At 45.2% G+C, this 21226-nt stretch overlaps 1 protein-coding gene across 1 annotated transcript in view; it reads right to left on the bottom strand.

The window, feature by feature from the left end:
- LOC137325232 (BTB/POZ domain-containing protein 19-like) overlaps positions 1–21226 on the bottom strand; it is a 182818-nt gene that overhangs the window by 97044 nt on the left and 64548 nt on the right. Inside the window, exon 4 of the mRNA XM_067990087.1 lies at positions 15551–15610. Coding sequence (XP_067846188.1) covers positions 15551–15610 — 60 coding nt within the window. The remainder of the gene's footprint in view (positions 1–15550; positions 15611–21226) is intronic.

Raw genomic sequence — 21226 nt, 5'->3', positions numbered from 1 at the left:
TAAGGCCACAAGCACGATTTAAATCTTGAGCAAACTGGTAAATTTAAGATGCTCTCAAACTCATGCTTCAGAATTCTGACCAGCTCAAACCTCAAATGGCCTTTTTGACATGAGAGACATCTATGCACTTAATGCACTAGTTTGGGTTCCGCCAGGACCACTCGACTCCAGACCTCATTACAGCCTTGGTCGAAACATGGACAAAAGAGCTGAATTCCAGAGGTGAGGTGAGAGTGACTGCCCTTGACATCAAGGCAGCATTTGACCGAGTGTGGCACCAAGGTCAAATTGAAGTCAATGGGAATCAGGGGGAAAACTCTCCAGTGGCTGGAGTCATACCTAGCACAAAGGAAGATGGTAGTGGTTGTTGGAGTCCAATCATCTCAGCCCCAGGACACTGCTGCAGGAGTTCCTCAGGGCAGTGTCCTAGGCCCAACCATCTTCTGCTGCTTCATCAATGACCTTCCCTCCATCATAAGATCAGAAATGGGGATGTTCGCTGATGTTTGTACAGTGTTCAGTTCCATTCGCAACCCCTCAGATAATGAAGCAGTCCGTGCCCGCATGCAGCAAGACCTGGACAACATCCAGGCTTGGGCTGAGAAGTGGCAAGTAACATTCGTGCCAGAAAAGTGCCAGGCAATGACTATCTCCAACAAGAGAGAGTCTAACCACCTCCCCTTGACATTCAACGGCATTATCATCACCGAATCCCCCACCATCAACATCCTGGGGATCACCACTGACCAGAAACTTAACTGGACCAGCCATATAAATGTGGCTACAAGAGCAGGTCAGAGGCTGGGTACTCTGCGGCGAGTGACTCACCTCCTGACTCCCCAAAGCCTTTCCACCATCCACAAGGCACAAGTCAGGAGTGTGATAGAATACTCTCCACTTGCCTGGATGAGTGCAGCTCCAACAACACTCAAGAAGCTCGACACCATAGGGTGGTAATAGTAGGGGACTTTAACTTTACCACATTGACTGGGACAGCCATAGCATTAGGGGCTTGGATGGAGAGAAATTTGTTGAGTGTATTCAGGAGGAATTTCTCATTCAGTATGTGGATGGCCCGACTAGAGAGGGGGCAAAACTTGACCTCCTCTTGGGAAATAAGGAAGGGCAGGTGACAGAAGTGTTACTGAGGGATCACTTTGGGACCAGTGATCATAATTCCATTAGTTTTAAGATAGCTATGGACAATGATAGGTCTGGCCCAAAAGTTAAAATTCTAAATTGGGGAAAGGCCAATTTTGATGGTATTAGACAGGAACTTTCAGAAGTTGATTGGGAGAGTCTGTTGGCAGGCAAAGGGACGTCTGGTAAGTGGGAGGCTTTCAAAAGTGTGTTAACCAGTGTTCAGGGTAAGCACATTCCTTATAAAGTGAAGGGCAAGGCTGGTAGAAGTAGGGAACCTTGGATGACTCGTGAGATTGAGGCCCTAGTCAAAAAGAAGAAGGAGGCATATGACATGCATAGACAGATGGGATCAAGTGGATCCCTTGAAGAGTGTAGAGATTGCCGGAGTAGAGTTAAGAGAGAAATCAGGAGGGCAAAAAGGGGACATGAGATTGCTTTGGCAGATAAGGCAAAGGAGAATCCAAAGAGCTTCTACAAATACGTAAAGGGCAAAAGAGTAACTAGGGAGAGAGTAGGGCCTCTTAAGGATCAACAAGGTCATCTATGTGCAGAACCACAAGAGATGGGTGAGATCCTAAATGAATATTTCACATCGGTATTTACGGTTGAGAAAGGCATGGATGTTAGGGAACTTGGGGAAATAAATAGTGATGTCTTGAGGAGTGTACATATTACAGAGAGGGAGGCGCTGGAAGTCTTAACGCGCATCAAGGTAGATAAATCTCCGGGACCTGATGAAATGTATCCCAGGACGTTATGGGAGGTTAGGGAGGAAATTGCGAGTCCCCTAGCAGAGATATTTGAATCATCGACAGCGACAGGTGAGGTGCCTGAAGATTGGAGGGTAGCAAATGTTGTGCCTTTGTTTAAGAAGGGAGGCAGGGAAAAGCCTGGGAACTACAGACCGGTGAGCCTGACATCTGTAGTGGGTAAGTTGTTAGAGGGTATTCTGAGAGACAGGATCTACAGGCATTTGGAGAGGCAGGGACTGATTAGGAACAGTCAGCATGGTTTTGTGAGAGGAAAATCATGTCTCACGAATTTGATTGAGTTTTTTGAAGGGGTAACCAAGAAGATAGATGAGGGCTGTGCAGTAGACGTGGTCTACATGGACTTTAGCAAAGCCTTTGACAAGATACCGCATGGTAGGTTGTTACATAAGGTTAAATCTCATGGGATCCAAGGTGAGGTAGCCAATTGGATACAAAATTGGATTGACGACAGAAGACAGAGGGCGGTTGTAGAGGGTCGTTTTTCAAACTGGAGGCCTGTGACCAGCGGTGTGCCTCAGGGATCGGTGCTGGGTCTGCTGTTATTTGTTATTTATATTAATGATTTGGATGAGAATTTAGGAGGCTTGGTTAGTAAGTTTGCAGATGACACCAAGATTGGTGGCATTGTGGACAGTGAAGAAGGTTATCTAGGATTGCAACGGGATCTTGATAAATTGGGCCAGTGGGCCGATGAATGGCAGATGGAGTTTAATTTAGATAAATGTGAGGTGATGCATTTTGGTAGATCGAATCGGGCCAGGACCTTCTCCGTTAATGGTAGGGCATTGGGGAGAGTTATAGAACAAAGAGATCTAGGAGTACAGGTTCATAGCTCCTTGAAAGTGGAGTCACAGGTGGATAGGGTGGTGAAGAAGGCATTCAGCATGCTTGGTTTCATTGGTCAGAACATTGAATACAGGAGTTTGGATGTCTTGTTGAAGTTGTACAAGACATTAGTAAGGCCACACTTGGAATACTGTGTACAGTTCTGGTCACCCTATTATAGAAAGGATATTATTAAACTAGAAAGAGTGCAGAAAAGATTTACTAGGATGCTACCGGGACTTGATGGTTCGACTTATAGGGAGAGGTTGGATAGACTGAGACTTTTTTCCCTGGAGAGTAGGAGGTTTAGGGGTGATCTTATAGAAGTCTATAAAATAATGAGGGGCATAGATAAGGTAGATAGTCAAAATCTTTTCCCAAAGGTAGGGGAGTCTATAACGAGGGGGCATAGATATAAGGTGAGAGGGGAGAGATACAAAAGGGTCCAGAGGGGCAATTTTTTCACTCAAAGGGTGGTGAGTGTCTGGAACGAGCTGCCAGAGGCAGTAGTGGAGGCGGGTACAATTTTGTCTTTTAAAAAGTATTTGGACAGTTACATGGGTAAGATGGGTATAGAGGGATATGGGCCAAGTGCAGCCAATTGGGACTAGCTTAGTGGTATAAACTGGGCGACATGGACATGTTGGGCCGAAGGGCCTGTTTCCATGTTGTAAACTTCTATGACTCTATGACCATCCAGGACAAAGCAGCCTGCTTGATTGGCATCCCACCCACCACCCTAAACATTCACTCCCTTCACCACCGGAGCACTGTGGCTGCAGTGTGTACCATCCACAGGATGCACTGCAGCAACTCGCCAAGGCTTCTTCGACAGCACCTCCCAAATCCGCGACCTCTACCACCTAGAAGGACAAGAGCAGCAGGCACATAGGAACAACACCACCTTCCTATTCCCCTCCAAGTCACACACCATCCCGACTTGGAAATTTATCACCGTTCCTTCATTGTCGCTGGGTCAAAATCCTGGTACTCCCTTACTTAACAGCACTGTGGAAGAACCTTCACCACACAGTTCAAGAAGGCGGCTCACCACCACCTTCTCAAGGGCAATTAAGAATGGGCAATAGATGCTGGCCTTGCCAGCGACGCCCACATCCCATGAACAAATACTAATAAAAAACTAAACTATTTGGGTGATGGGAAGAGGTTATTTACTTGTTTACCTGAATTCATGAAGATTTTTATGATCAGTAAGATTAGGAACTTATAGTTAAATAGGAATCACCCCCTTCAGTTCTTCTTACCCTCAAATACATTAAAAATAGCAGATCCCTGTAAGTATACTGGAATAAATACAATTAAAATGCCTCTCATTACTTTAAAAATAAATCACTTCAGGACAATCAAGGTGTAATTTTGGTTGGTTAGTGAGTGGCATTCAACCATACCTTGATCAAATTACTGGAGCTCATATTTAACACTTAAATTCATTATATAAATGGCACAGGAAAAATCTCTGGCATTTAGTCATATTTACATCTGCAGCTTAATTTATTACCATCTATAATAAGACAGAGAAGTAAACACTGGATTCCCTGCTGAAACGTTTTTACTCGGCTAATAATTTATGATCGCTCTATTTCTATATTGCCGTTGAGAGCATTACCAGAAGCATTTAAACTATTTTAAACATACCGGGGAAGAGGGGGCTTAGTGAAATCCTACTTCCTGGAATCAACCAACTATACCTCTCATCCCACATACTAAGCAGCCCCCCAGCTCATATCTCTCATTCCTCTGCTTCGCCTTGTACTGTCTTTTGCCCCAGCAATCACAACCCTACCCTCCCCCAATTTCTGTAATAACAATATGCTTATAGGTGAGACTGTGGTCACACATTGAAACAAGATCGTGTGCCTTGGTGCCAGAATTGTCCACCGGTCTCCAAATCCTGAAGTATATTTGGTTTGTGGAAGTGCAGGAGGAGGATACAGAAGTGTCGGCTTTGTGGTCAGACACCAGGTGGAAAGGGAAGCCTATACGAACCTCTAAGCACTTACCAAAGCCACCTGTTCCACATCCAATCAACATCCAATTAGTCAAGCAACAGCCTGACATAGCCATACTCACAGAATCATATCTTTCAGCCAACGTCCCAGACTCTTCCATCACCATCCCTGGGTATGTCCTGTCCCACCGGCAGGACAGACCCAGCAGAGGTGGCGGTACAGTGATATACAGTCAGGAGGAAGTAGCCCTGGGAGTCCTCAACATTGACTCTGGACCCCATGAAATCTCATGGCATCAGGTCAAACATGGGCAAGGAAATCTCCTGCTGATTACCACCTACCGTCCTCCCTCAGCTGATGAATCAGTCCTCCTCCATGTTGAGCACCACTTGGAGGAAGCACTGAGGGTAGCAAGGGCACAAAATGTACTCTGGGTGGGGGACTTCAATGTCCATCACCAAGAGTGGCTCGGTAGCACCACTACTGACCGAGCTGGCCGAGTCCTGAAGGACATAGCTGCCAGACTGGGCCTGCGGCAGGTGGTGAGCGAACCAACACGAGGGAAAAACTTACTTGACCTCGTCCTCACCAATCTACCTGTCGCAAATGCATCTGTCCATGACAGTATTGGTAGGAGTGACCACCGCACAGTCCTCGTGGAGATGAAGTCCCGTCTTCGCACTGAGGACACCATCCAACGTGTTGTGTGGCACTACCACCGTGCTAAATGGGATAGATTCAGAACAGATCTAGCAGCTCAAAACTGGGCATCCATGAGGCGCTGTGGGCCATCAGCAGCAGCAGAATTGTATTCCAGCACAATCTGTAACCTCATGGCCCGGCATATTCCTCACTCTAACATTACCAACAAGCCAGGGGATCAACCCTGGTTCAATGAGGAGTGTAGAAGAGCATGCCAGGAGCAGCACCGGGCGTACTTAAAAATGAGGTGCCAACCTGGTGAAGCTACAACTCAGGACTACATGCATGCTAAACTGCGGAAGCAACATGCTATAGACAGAGCGAAGCGATTCCACAACCAACGGATCAGATCAAAGCTCTGCAGTCCTGCCACATCCAGTCGTGAAGGGTGGTGGACAATTAAACAACTAACGGGAGGAGGAGGCTCTGCAAACATCCCCATCCTCAATGATGGCGGAGTCCAGCACGTGAGTGCAAAAGACAAGGCTGAAGCGTTTGCAACCATCTTCAGCCAGAAGTGCCGAGTGGATGATCCATCTCGGCCTCCTCCCGATATCCCCACCATCACAGAAGCCAGTCTTCGGCCAATTCGAGATTCACTCCACGTGATATCAAGAAACGGCTGAGTTCACTGGATACAGCAAAGGCTATGGGCCCCGACAACATCCCAGCTGTAGTGCTGAAGACTTGTGCTCCAGGACTCGCTGCGCCTCTAGCAAAGCTGTTCCAGTGCAGCTACAGCACTGGCATCTACCCGACAATGTGGAAAATTGCCCAGGTATGTCCTGTTCACAAAAAGCAGGACAAATCCAATCCGGCCAATTACCGCCCCATCAGTCTACTCTCAATCATCAGCAAAGTGATGGAAGGTGTCATCGACAATGCTATCAAGCGGCACTTACTCACCAATAACCTGCTCACCGATGCTCAGTTTGGGTTCCGCCAGGACCACTCGGCTCCAGACCTCATTACAGCCTTGGTCCAAACATGGACAAAAGAGCTGAATTCCAGAGGTGAGGTGAGAGTGACTGCCCTTGACATCAAGGCAGCATTTGACCGAGTGTGGCACCAAGGAGCCCTCGTAAAATTGAAGTCAATGGGAATCAGGGGGAAAACTCTCCAGTGGCTGGAGTCATACCTAGCACAAAGGAAGATGGTAGTGGTTGTTGGAGGCCAATCATCTCAGCCCCAGGACATTGCTTCAGGAGTTCCTCAGGGCAGTGTCCTAGGCCCAACCATCTTCAGCTGCTTCATCAATGACCTTCCCTCCATCATAAGGTCAGAAATGGGGATGTTCGCTGATGACTGCACAGTGTTCAGTTCCATTCGCAACCCCTCAAATAATGAAGCAGTCCGAGCCCGCATGTAGCAAGACCTGGACAACAGCCAGGCTTGGGCTCATAAGTGGCAAGTAACATTCGCGCCAGATAAGTGCCAGGCAATGACCATCTCCAATAAGAGAGAGTCGAACCACCTCCCCTGACATTCAACGGCATTACCATCACCGAATCCCCCACCATCAACATCCTGGGGGTCACCATTGACCAGAAACTTAACTGGACCAGCCATATAAATACTGTGGCTACGAGAGCAGGTCAGAGGCTGGGTATTCTGCGGCGAGTGACTCACCTCCTGACTCCCCAAAGCCTTTCCACCATCTACAAGGCACAAGTCAGGAGTGTGATGGAATACTCTCCACTTGCTTGGATGAGTGCAGCTCCAACAACACTCAAGAAGCTCGACACCATCCAAGACAAAGCAGCCCGCTTGATTGGCACCCCATCCACCACCCTAAACATTCACTCCCTTCACCACCGGCGCACTGTGGCTGCAGTGTGTACCATCCACAGGATGCACTGCAGCAACTCGCCAAGGCTTCTTCGACAGCACCTCCCAAACCCGCGACCTCTACCACCTAGAAGGACAAGAGCAGCAGGCACATGGGAACAACACCACCTGCACGTTCCCCTCCAAGTCACACACCATCCCGACTTGGAAATATATCGCCGTTCCTTCATTGTCGCTGGGTCAAAATCCTGGAACTCCCTTCCTAACAGCACTGTGGGAGAACCGTCACCACACGGACTGCAGCGGTTCAAGAAGGCGGCTCACCACCACCTTCTCGAGGGCAATTAGGGATGGGCAATAAATGCTGGCCTCGCCAGCAACGCCCACATCCCGTGAACGAATAAAAAATAAAAAAAATTGGGCAAAACAGGACCGCGTAACCCAGGTGCACCAACTTGGTCAGCTAATGAGAAACCCCTCTTTGCGAGTGGTGGTAGTAGGTATAAGAAATGAAGTGCATATGGATACCCAGTAAACCATGCCCCACTCCAACTTCACAGGTCTACTGTAGTGAAGACAGTGGGGTAGAAATTGCTGTAAATGCGTTTTCGTGTGCAGACTGGGCGCGCACTTGGAGAGCTCACCTGATCACATGGCCCCCAACAAAGGACCCAAATTCGTGCCCCCTATTAATTAAAGTAAAATAGGCGGGCTGCCTGTTCGCACTCACGCTCTTCAATGGCAGGTCGCCTGATTGGGGGCATCAATTTTGCACGTTGCTGATGCCATTTAAAGGCAGGACCTCTTAAAGGGGAGGTATATCTTGGCTGCAGCAAGTGTTAGTGAAGATTCTGCACAATGGCAGGCACAGCAGAAGCTGCAAGGATCCCCCGGTTTTCGAACAATGTATTGGAGGTTTTGGTGGAGGTGGTCGGCAGGAAGAGGGAGATGTTCTATCCACCAGGCACTGGAAGATATCCAGGCGAGCTGCAAGAGTGAGCAGAGGTAGCTGAGCGCGTGAGTGCCAGGTGCATCATCCCCAGGATATGGTTGCAATGCTTTAAAAAAATTAATAACTTCACAAGGATAGCTATGATAAGCATCTTAACTCACATTTCTCATTACTCTCTGTTTAGCCTTGCACAACCTGTTGCCCCACCACTTACAACCCTTCCTTCCCCCAATTACCAGCACTCTCCTCCTATCTGTTCCTACTGCAGGACCTCTGCACCAGATACTCTCCTCAATATTACTTCCTTCACCTCTTCACACCTCTGCCATCATGCACACACCAGCAACACTATTCCAACCTGACAGGCATGCCTTCAAAACTTCTCTAATACTGATACACTTCCTTCTTTCTTGCAGGGACACACACAATAACAGGCAGCCACAGGAAGATGGCCATGATTCATTCATGTGCTATCTCCACTTGAAGAGCGGGTGATGGACATCGTGGCAGGGGCTGTGTCAGAAACGTGATGTCTGGTGAGGCTGGAGGAGGAGTATTGCAGGAAGTATCATTCCTTCCTTCCCTTCTCACTTAAATGTCATTCTTACACATGATGCATGACAAATTGCTGCTGCTTTCAGAATCCAACCATCTGTTTCTGCTTACCCATGCCACTAAATACTCCAATCAGCCCTCACTTGGCAGATTACAAAGAGGACAGCACTGCTCAACAGGAGCCATCACTCAGCCCTACACTTGCAGACTGCAGCTCAGAGACTGGCACCATACATAATTCAGAGAGTAAACTAGAGGTTACTGCATGTAGAGATACACTCAGCACAGGTATGTAGGAGCAAGGGCAGCGGGATAGGAAACCCAGGAAGCAGCTCTCCTGAGGGGGAGTTCGCATCCTGGACCTGATGAAGACATCGAGGGCCCACCATACAAAAGAAGACTGATGGCAGTCCACACGGACCTTCTAAGTGCACTGGGCTGCCTGCCAGAGAGCTTGCACACAATGTCAGAGAGCATAGAGGAGTCCAGCTCCAACTTGTGTGCTGTCTTTGCGCACGGCATCAAGACTGTGCAGTCAAACGTGGAGCAAGTGGTCAGCTCTATAAGCACTGCAGGGGGACACACAACAATGAAGTATCTGGTGACAGCTCTGACAGAGTAGAATGGAAGCTGAGTCAAATGCCATATTGGCTCTGGGGTCCAGCATCTCCTCTGGTGGCAGCTCGATGTACTGCTGTGCCATGCTCTTCTTCTGCATCATCTGGCTCCTCATCCCCTTCTTCATCTACCTGCTCCACTTTTTGCTCCTGAGACAGCTCCAAGGTAACTCCCCTATCGATGGCAAGACTGTGGAACATGCAGTAAACCATAACGAATGTTGACACTCGCTCTAGATTGTGCTGTACTGAAGGGCCAGACAGTGAAACTGTTGTTTCAGGATGCCAATGATCTGCTGAATCAGAACCCTGTTGATGCATGACTATCGTTATATCAGTGCTCAGGCTCCTGACAGGAGTCATGAGCCAGTTGGTAAGAGAATAGTCCTTATCCCTCAGCAACCAGCCTGACACCCGATGGTCAGGGTGGAACAAGGAGCGTATTGAGGACTGGCACAGTATGAAAGCATTATGACTACTGCCAGGAAACTGGGCACAGACTTGCATGAGTCGCTATCTGTCGAACATTGAGGAAATGGAAGCCCTTCCTGTTGAAAAACAGAGCTGGTTTGTGATGGGGTGCAGTCTACGGTGCCCTGCATCTTGTGAAAGCTGCTTACTGATTGTTCCTGCCATGATTTTCTGGGTGAGTTAAGGAAGTGACATTTCAGGCGTGCACAGAAAAGACCCCTGATTCAGGCACGTGACCATTTATTATCATATTTAAAATACACCTCTGCTTCTTGCAGGCAGCTGCAATAGGCACCTTTCGAGCACCTGGACCAACGTGGCATCCCGCACACTTCTGGCAGTCTTCCGGCGTGGGACATTGCACTGCTGTATTGGATTTTGTCACGTTCATTTCGGAACACAAAAACGTACGAGACATGTTGCAATTTCTCCCCCAGCAGTACCAAATTATTTGTATGGCTGATCAGGATCTAGCATCAAACATGGGCAGTGTGTCCATTGATTGTTGTGCACATGCATTGCAAATTTACATTACATTATACAAGTATTCATGGCTAGGAAGGCAATCAACCTGTTGTCTCTCGCCAGTGTTACAGCTTCTGACAATCCTGATATACGAGCTACCTTCTTAATGGAACAGGCAATGAACATAGGAACATAAGGCACATAGGAACAGAAATATGCCATTTAGCCCCTCGAGCCTGTGCCACCATTCAATTAGATCATGGCTGATCTGTACCTCAACACCATTCCCTTGATACCCGTGCCTAACAAGGATCTATCGATCTCAATTGACCCAGCATCCACAGCCTTTTGGGGGAGAGAATTCCAGATTTCCATTAACTTCTGTGTGAAAAAGTCCTTCCTGATATCACTCCTAGCTGGCCTAGCTCTAATTTTAAGTTGAGCACCCTTGTTCTGGAATTTCCCACTGTAGGAAATTGTTTCTCTGTATTTACCCTATGAATCCCTTTATCATTTTAGACACCTTGATCAGATCACCCCTCAGCTATTTAAGCTCAAAGGAATAGAAACTAAGTTTATGCAACCTGTCCTCATAATTTAACCCAGTACCCTTTTTGATTACTTTTTGCACCTGTGCACTATCAAGAGATCAAGGGAAATGGGGATCGGGCAGGAATGTGGAGTTGAGGTTGAAGATCAGCCAGGATGAGTGGTGGAGCTGCTCGAGGGGCCGTATGGCCTACTCCTGCTCCTATTTCTTATGTTCTTTCTAGCTTTTAGAGATCTGTGTACCTGGACACCCAAATCCCTTTGCCTCTCCACAGCAATTAGTCTCTCACCATTAAGAAGATATTTCGATTTGCCTTTCTTGGATCCAAAGTGCATGACCTCACACATCCTCACATTGAACTCCATCTGCCACAGTTTTGCCCACTCACTTAATCTGTCTTCATCCCTTTGTAACTTCCTGCTCCCATCCACACAACTTACTGTGCCTCCTAACTTAGTGTCATCTGCAAACTTGGATATACAACTCTCTATTCCTTCATCCAAGTCATTGACACAAATGGCGAAAAGCTGAGGCCAATGAACAAAGTTTGAACCCATCTCACAATATGGTCTTAGGAGAACTGCTACAAATATATGGATTTTGCTTCCTTAACTTTTAATTAGAGGATCGATCATAGCTGCTGATCAAGAGATCAGAGGAATGGCTTCTAATCGTAGATCAAAATTGCTGGCTGATTTAAACTGAGGATGGCTGTTTTCAGGGAAAATAACAAATGTTCGTATTTTGAAAAACCTGATTGTTGTCCATTAAGAAACTCGTGACATATAGCTAAAAAAAACTCAATTGCCTGGAAATCGGGAATTCTGTCAAGTTCTAATTGTGCATAAATAAATTTATTTGGATATTTGAGTTTTGTTATATTGCCACGTTTTACTCCTAAATATAATGTTAATAGGTTTGACTAAAAAACATCAACTTAAGGAAAAAACAAAATCACATGTTGCTGTTTTGGTGATTTCTGCTGAGAGATCTGGTCAAAGACTTACTGAACTCCCTGCCTGAGGAAGATAACACACTGATACCAAAAGTAGAATAATAAAAACTGAATGAATTGAATTCAGCTTACAAGCAACTCAGTACTTCGACCAGTAACCAGGACTTTAGCTTTAAAAACTAAACAGACATTCTGTTTACACATAAAAATGCTTCTTACAATGGGTAAATAACCCATCATTAAAAGCAAAATTTAAACACTCAGCAAGTCAGGCAACATCTGTGGAGAAAGAAACAGAGTCAACGTTTCAGGTCGATGACCTTTCATCAGAACTGGAAGAAGTTAAAGATTTAACAGATTTTAAGAAAGTAATATTAAGCAAGGAAAGAACAAAAGAGAAGGTCTCTGGTAGGGTGGAGGGCAGGAGTGATTAAATGTCAAAAGGGATGATGGTGCAAGGCAAGGAGGGTGGTAATGGGACAAGTAAAGAAACTAAAGGTGGGTCTAGAGGAGCTGTAAATGGCAACAGCAGAACCATTTTGGACAGCAATTGCACTCCACCCTATCGCAGACCTTCCCTTTTGTTCTTTCTTCCCCTCCCCTTCCTCTCCCCCACCTTTGCCTGACTCTGTACTTGCTTAAAATCTGTTAAATCTTTAACTTCTTCCAGTTCTGACGAGAGGGCATCGACCTGAAATGTTGATTTTCTCTCTCCACAGATGCTGCCAGTCATGCTGGGTATTTCCAGCATTTTCTGTTTTTATTTCAGATTTCCAGCATCAGGGGTATTTTGCTTTTGACAACTGTAAATATATTTGTTATTACAATCTGTCTTTCTGAGCTTAATATCTGCTAGTCCAAAGTGTGATGTTGAAGCAGAAATCTATATTTAAGCTCTTTACTGCAATTGAAGGTCATTGTTAATTTCTCAAGGGCAGTTTATATAAAAAGTACAGTACATCTTGATGAATGACCAAGAAAACATTATACAAAAGGAAAAAATGCTTCCTGTCTGTGGTCAAAGACCACTATTTTTAGATGAAAATATTATGAAAATATTTCTTCAGCTCCCCCCTTCAATTTTCTCTCACTAAGGCACAGTTCCATCAGCATCATCAGCCTTTTGGTACTCACTCAAGGAAAATATTTAGGAACATAGGAACAGGAGTATGCTATGCAGCCCATCGAACCTGTTCCAACCTTTTAATAGCTTCACTGCACTATTTGGACTAGTCTACATTTTAAATTCGAAATACAAGCAGCAGTTCCATGGAGATGTAACTAGGTATCTTCAGGGCTGGTAATTTGCAATGTATAAGCTTCATTACAAAAATGAGGGCTGTTAGTTCCAGGCAGCTGTAATTATTGTATTTTGATACAGTTTAGCAAAATGTAACAATGGGCTCAATTTTACGGGGAAATTGCGGGTACGTTGGGGGCGGGGGGGCTCCGAAAATTGGGGAAATCCCGTTCGGGTTCGGAAGCCGGCTCCAACCCGCCGTCTTCCGAGTTCCCCATGGACGCACCTGTGGTAATTATAGCTGGCGGGATGATAGTTGGAGAGCCAAACGTACCTCATTGAGGTACTTAAGGCATTTTACCTGTGACAAATTAAGACTTAGAACGATTTTTAACTTACCTGGGATGCTTGCCCAAGGGCTGGATCAGGGAAAAAGAAACAAAATAAAGTACATCAAAAACCATTGCACAACGTTAAAACACAAAATCAACCTACCTTTCCACCCTGCTCCAATGTCCAATGTCTCCCTCTCCGATCTCCCCCTCTTCACATACCCGATGTGCCCCCGATCTCCCCCTCTTCACATACCAGATGACTCCCACTCCAATCTCCCCCTCTTCACATACCCGATGTCCTCCTGATCTCCCTCTCCCCCCGATCTTCCCCTCCCCCCCCCGCCGATCTTCCCCTCTCCCCCCCCCCCCCGCCGATCTCCCCCCCCCCTGCCGATCTTCCCCTCTCCCCCCCCCCGCCGATCTCCCCCCCCCGCCGATCTCCCCCCCCGCCGATCTTCCCCCCCCGCCGATCTTCCCCCCCCCGCCGATCTTCCCCCCCCCCCGCCGATCTTCCCCCCCCCCGCCGATCTTCCCCCCCCCCGCCGATCTTCCCCCCCCCCGCCGATCTTCCCCCCCCCCCGCCAATCTTCCCCCCCCCGCCAATCTTCCCCCCCTCCCCCCCCGCCGATCTTCCCCTCTCCCCCCCTCGCCGATCTTCCCCTCTCCCCCCCCCCGCCGATCTTCCCCCCTCCCCCCCCCGCCGATCTTCCCCCCTCCCCCCCGCCGATCTTCCCCCCCCCGCCGCCGATCTTCCCCTCTCCCGCCCCCCGCCGATCTTCCCCCCTCCCCCCCGCCGATCTTCCCCCCCCCCCCGCCGATCTTCCCCTCTCCCCCCCACGCCGATCTTCATTACCAGCGCTGGATGACATCTCACTTTCTCTTTTTCTCTTTCCCCCCCGCCCCCATCGCGTTGCAGCTCCTGACGGCAGCCAGCGAAACCCAGAGAGTACGTTAATCATCATCAATCACAATGCGATCGCATCGGAAACGGTAAGTTTTTTTTTCGGGTTTGCCACGCGCACCTTCACCCCCCCACTGCCAACCCGCCACCATCTCAAAACTGAGCCCAATGTTTTAAGATTTTTCTTGATGTGTTTCTTTTTAGAAAAATATTTTAAAACATAGGAAAGCTATAGGAGGAATTGGAACTAAAAGTACAATTAGGATCTGATCAAAAAATGTAGAAACAACAAAAAAAGTAACACTTCAAAAAACAATTGAAAATATTTTAAAAGATAAAAAAGCAATAGGGCTGATTTTAACTACCAGTGAAGAACAGGCGAGAGGCCCAACCCATTTAGAGACCAAAGCCTCATTTCCATTGCACCGACAAGCTGCAGCTTCGTGGGAGGTAGAAAATTGGCCAGCTCCCACACTGAGCCAGAGTCCTGGGCAGAGGGGGGGGGGGAGGCATTCCGGGGAGGGTCTCAGATGGGCTGACCGCTGTCCAGATTTTTTTTGAAGGCCTTGGAGGAGCACTCCTGCTCCTGCCGGCACTACCAAAAGAATTTAGATATTTTCTGGGCTATTTTGTACGCGTGGTGTCTTTAAGGACCGCTGGTTAGGCTGTTTACCGCCTAGTACAAATGGGCAGAACCGGCGTGGCACACCCTCCACTTACATACACCTCGAAATTACAGTCAGGGTCCTACGTACAGCATAAGACCAAGATTTGCATACTTTAATGAGGCTCCCACCTGCTTCAGGCAAATGCCTGGGCTGCCCTTGTAAAGGCCCCAGGCAAAATGGTGGCGGGTGGGATCGAAGCAGGAACAGGGTGATGAGGGCGGTACTCTGATTTTAGAGCCGCTACTGCTGAGCTAAAATGGGCATTAATAATTCAGAAAGGCAAAAACTTATTCATTCAAATATATAGACTGGGGTCTAAAATTAAGATAAACTGGTTTTAACTCGGACTGGTCCTAGGCCAATACAGCATTGTGCAGTGCTTCAACATTTGAGAGGCCACAGCTAAAATGGAAATGGCCCAAGAAAAATCAAAAACAACATATTCCAATTCATACCAATCTCTAAATATTGCTTTACCCAGCAATAACAGGCGAGTTACAGTCTTCTACAGTTACTGCCAAGCAATGGGTTAATACAAATTTAATCTCCAGTCACTGATGACCAACAAATGAATGAACAAATGAAATATACTGCTGTTACTACTTAAGCAAGTGGAAAGAATGGACTGTTGAGGACTTACCTGCAGTGCTTCACAGGCAGATTCTACTGTCAGAGTACTGCTGATATAGTCCACACACAGCTGAAAAACAAACCCATCACTGAATAGAGAACATATAACCGAAAACAGGAAACCATACAAAGTAAGGCTTAAAATAAAAATAATTTAAGAACAGTAAAGCTTCAGCAAAGCAAATTCTTGGGGGGGAAGAAGAAGAAGAAACTGTCGGGTGAAGTTTCTAAGCAAGCCCAGTTGCTAGAAAAGCCTGTTCTATAAACTCAGTTGCAGTGCTGCCATTTTAACCTACTTACGCACATCGGCATTGAAGAGGATGCTGTATCTGCCGTAGCACAAAACTTTCCAATTTTTTTTCCCACTTTTGTTTTCACTGCATTACTGTCTCAACCTCTGTTAATGGTCATGGTCTTTTACAAAACATTTTTTCCATGGGGGCCCCAGCAATTACAGCAAGCTGGACAATCGCTAACCTTCTAACACTTTAGCCCACATATGTGCAAATTACCAGATTTTGTGCATAGAATTTCATAGAAACTACAACACAAAAACAGGCCATTTGGATCAGCTTGTCTACGTTGGTGCATTTCCTCCACACGAGCAGTACTCCTAATCCAATATACCTGCTTTTTTCCCATTTCCAATTAATCCCCTTTCTTTCAATCATCTATCTAACCTATTCTTAAACACTGACATGATCTCCATGTCAATCACTAAATTGGGTAGTACTTCACAACCCGTTGTGTAAAAAAGTTTCTCCTGCTCTCTGTCCTTGCATCTAGTCTTATGTCTATGTCCCCTTCTTCCGGACCCTTCAGTCACTAGAAACAATCTGTTTTTATCAACTCTGTCCCATCCCTTCATAATTTCACCCATTAATCTCCTCTATTCTAATGAAAACAGCCTTAATTTTTCATGTCTTCCTTTGTATTTGTATTTCCCCCTACCAGACAACATCCTAGAGAATCTGAGCTGTACTCTCTCTATTCTCTCAACATCTTTCCTATAGTGTGGAGCCCAAAACTGCACACAGTAGTCCGACTGAGGTCTTACTACGATTTTATATAAATTCACCATTACATCTCAGCTTTTATACACTTATGCCTTTTAACATAAAACCCAGTATTCCTTTAGCTTTTGTTGTGGCCTTATCCACTGAGATGCTACTTTTAATGTCTTGTGAAGCACTTTTTCCTTCAAATGCTGATTCTCGTGAAAGCTATATATTTTATAGCAATTCAAAGCATGATGATTGTTGATTACTTACAAATTTGTGGACCCACATACTTTGAGGGGGGTAACTCTAAATCCTGACAAGCTGGAATGAATTTAGCATCGACTTTACTCCCAGCCAGAATCCACACGTAATAAATCAATTTAACAAATCAGTTTAATCAGTTAAAGAAATCAGTTTAACTTGCATCCTGGTTGTGTACTTTATGTGGCATGTGCTGAACAATTGTCATTTAATTTCTAACTGGTTTCAAAGTGGACAGCCATTGGAAACATAAACTACCCCATTAACAGAGTCCTTACGCCGTTAAAAGCAGCCCTAACTTTCTGCGGCAAGTTTAATTCATGTTTACAGTGCAAATGCAGCAATTTCTTGACACTCGTGGGGAGGTTGACGGCAAATCATCCAGCAATTTGTGGCGATTTGCAACTCACAGCATATCTCTTCCTCGCCACAAATTTTTTAAAGACACTAATAACGGCAGGTGCCTTTAACGTGCCGTTATTTTGCCAGCAAATTCTGGCCCATAGTGTATTCATATAATTTTTTTGAAATGGTTGTGCAAGTGCATCTTTAATCCAAATAATCCACATTCCTTCCATTGACATCTGTTTAAAACCTGGTATTCATTTAGTGATAGAATAACAAATGTTACTGATTCGACTGCCAAAAGCACCAAAATAAAGCACACATTTAAAGGATTGACAAGTTATGATATCTGATGGTGACAAACCAATCACTGCAATTCTCTGGTTCTCCTTGTGGCTAGACTACAAACCTGACTAGCCAACTGCATCCCTAACACCACATAAACTGCAAAGCAACTATAAGCAGAGATGACAAATGTTTTGACAGATTGTTCAATTTAAGAAGTTCATGTTACCCCACTGGTAATGTGAGCTGACAAGCAGCCTCATTACATATTTGCACATGATTTCTACACATATTAAATGTCACTTTCTTTCACATTAGAAACTTAACCAACTGAATAATTTGCTAGATCCCATAAACAATTGTCCTAGTTACATATAATAAGAGCTGTCAACATTAAGCAAACCCTTGGCGAGAGTTTTTTTTGTCGCAAGTCAGTTGCCTACTTGCAGCATGCCTTCACACCAAAGATATAACCGTTGACTCATCTTGTCCTTGATCTTCTAAGGAAGTTGCTAGCAGTGGTTAGTTTTGTGCCTCCATCAGGCTATGCAGTTCTAAACTGCAGGCCACCTACTTTACTGTTGTCTAATCACCAGACCTTACAGTGTTGCTGCCCTAGAGGCACCAAGACACATCTAAAAGAGGTTCTTTTTTTACTAGCACCTTGGGAAGCAACAGCAACAATGTAAACACTGCCACTGGCAGCACAACATGCCATGTTTTTTGGCCCAGGGTGAGCTGAGCAATCACTGGCCAGTACAGACCTTTCTCTATCATCAGGAAAGATCCAGCATCAATAAAATAAAGTTTCAAACTGCGACTTTGAAACAACTGCACTTCCACAACATTGCACACACTGGGAAGACTACCTAGCAATTTAAATGGTACAGACTTTACAACAATTGAAGCAAAATAGCATCATAGTAAGAGTGGGATAAGGGAGGAGGTTTTTACCTGAGAATAACACTGATATACCTAATTGATAATACATCATCCAAATCCCCCAAAAAACAAAAATAGCATTTTTGTTTTATAAAGAAAGCTACCCTATACAACTGATGTAAATCAGTTGCTATGTTCAGAGCTTCTGCAAATTAGAGAAGGGAATGAGGGAAAGAAAGGAGAAAAAAAGAGAGGAAAAGTGAAAGAAAGAAAGGAAAAGCAGAAAAAAGGGTAAGAACCTGCATTAATGCAGCATTTTTACATTGTTAGCCATTTCTGCCTTTCTGATCCTAGATACTTCAGCTTCTCTATTTGAGATTACTCTCACAGGTAAGATTTTAGATCCTCGTGGCTTCAAAAGTAACTTCCCTGGTCCTAATATTTTGGTAACATGTCCAAGATAACTAACAGAAAACCTTACTTTAAAATTCCCTTTGGCTATTGATCTACCTGAGCCCATAGTTATTTTTCTAACATTCGAAAAGCAGCAGAGCATCACGACATCAAGCCTTTCACTTTCACTTTTCCTTTCTTTTTCCCCTTTCTTTCCCTTATTCCCTTCTTTGATTTGACCATTCCCTTCTCTGATCATCATTTTCCAGTCCACCCTAGCTACAGGCATGGTGCCGGAGGATTGGAGGACTGCTAACGTTGTACATTGTTTAAAAAGGGAGAAAGAGATAGACCGAGTAATTATAGGCCAGTCAGTCTAACCTCGGTGGTGGGCAAATTATTGGAATCAATTCTGAGGGACAGGATAAACCATCACTTAGAAAGGCACGGGTTAATCAAGGACAGTCAGCATGGATTTGTTTCGGGAAGGTCATGTCTGACTAACTTGATTGAATTTTTTGAGCAGGTAACAAGGAGGGTCGATGAGGGTGACACGTTTGATACATGGATTTTAGCAAGGCTTTTGACAAGGTCCCACATGGCAGACTGGTCGAAAAAGTAAAACCCCATGGGATCCAAGGGAAAATGGCTAGTTGGATCCAAAATTGGCTCAGTGGCAGGAAGCAAAGGGTAATGGTTGATGCGTGTTTTTGCGACTGGAAGGCTGTTTCCAGTGGGGTCCTGCAAGGCTCAGTACCAGGTCCCTTGCTTTTTGTGGTATATATTAATGATTTGGACTTGAATGTGGGGGGCTTAATCAAGAAGTTTGCAGATGATACAAAAGTTGGCCATGTGGTTGATAGTGAGGAGGAAAGCTGTAGACTGCAGGAATGGTCAGGTGGGCAGAAAAGTGGCAAATGGAATTCAATTCAGAGAAGTGTGAGGTAATGCATTTGGGGAGGACAAACAAGGCAAGGGAGTACACAATGAATAGGAGGATACTGAGAGGTGTAGAGGAACAAAGGGACCTTGAAGTGCATGTCCACAGATCCATGAAGGTAGTAGGACAGGTAGATAACATGGTTAAAAAGGCATACGGGATACTTTCCTTTATTAGCCAAGGCATAGAATATAAGAGCAGGGAGGTTATGCTAGAACTGTATAAAACATTGGTTAGGCCACAGCTTGAGTACTGAGTACAGTTCTGGTCACCACATTACGGGAAAGATGTGATTGCACTAGAGAGGGTACAGAGGAGATTTACGAGGATGTTGCCAGGACTGGAGAATTTTGGCTATGAGAAAAGATGGGATAGGCTGGGGTTGTTTTCTTTGGAACAAAGGAAGCTGAGGGGGGATTTAATTGAGGTATATAAAATTATGACGGGACTAGATAGCGTGGATAGGGAGGACCTATTTCCCTTAGCAGAGGGACCAGAGGCATAGATTTAAAGTAATTCGTAGAAGGATTAGAAGGGAGCTGAGGAGAAATGTTTTCACCCAGAGGGTGGTAGGGGTCTGGAACTCACTGCCTGAAAGGGTGGTAGAGGCAGAAACCCTCAACTCATTTAAAAAGTACTTGGCTAAGCACTTGAAGTGCCGTGACCTACAGGGCTACGGACCAAGTGCTGGAAAGTGGGATTAAGCTGGATAGCTCTTTTTCAGCCGGCACGGACACAATGGGCTGAATGACCTCCTTCTGTGCCGTAACTTTCTACGATTCTATGATTTGCAGAAGCTCTGAACATAGCAACTGATTTTTATCTATCAAGTGAATTTATTGAACAATAAATGAACGAGCAAATAAATAGTAATAAAATGCATATTATATATATATATATAAAATGGATAATATAACAAAATAGCTTCTTAAAAAGGAACATAATAAATGTTCGCAATCTCTGTGCTAAACTATTATTTTATGGTTAACCTTTATGTGCATAGTTATTCTTTTCCACTTATAGCCTCACACACTGAAGGTGCTAAAGGGCCTGACCTACCACTTCTGAAGATTCCAAACCGATTCAATGACTTGAGCAATCCCTACTCTTAAATACCTAATCAACGGTTATGGATTTGAATAACTATCAGCTAAATTCAAAAGTAACTGTCAGTCATACACATAACGGAAACAATTACACAGCACTGTTCATGTTTTAATTATATGGCACGTTTCCTTTCTCAAGCTTTGTAGCGTTTGAGACAACGGAAGTAAATCTTATCCTTAGTGTCGAGTTAGGCTGGGGACATGATATTTTAGTGCAGCTGGTTTTTAAACTCATTTAGTATTGTCATTGAATTAGAGGGACTGCTACCATTCTAAAATTAGACAAAAATGCTTCATTTTTAATCACAAGCACCATATCACATCCTAAGCACTTCACATCCAATTAATTACTTTTGAAATGTGGTCAGTTACGTAGGCAAATGCAACAGCCAATTTGTGCACTGCAAGATCCCACAAACAACAAATAATATGAATGACCATTTAACCTATCTTTGGTGGTACTGATATGGAAA

The sequence above is a fragment of the Heptranchias perlo genome, chromosome 9 (assembly GCF_035084215.1).
Source record: "Heptranchias perlo isolate sHepPer1 chromosome 9, sHepPer1.hap1, whole genome shotgun sequence".
NCBI classification, from domain to species: Eukaryota; Metazoa; Chordata; class Chondrichthyes; order Hexanchiformes; family Hexanchidae; genus Heptranchias; species Heptranchias perlo.
Note: the sequence above shows the minus strand (reverse complement) of the source record. Positions and strands in the feature narration are given on the sequence as shown.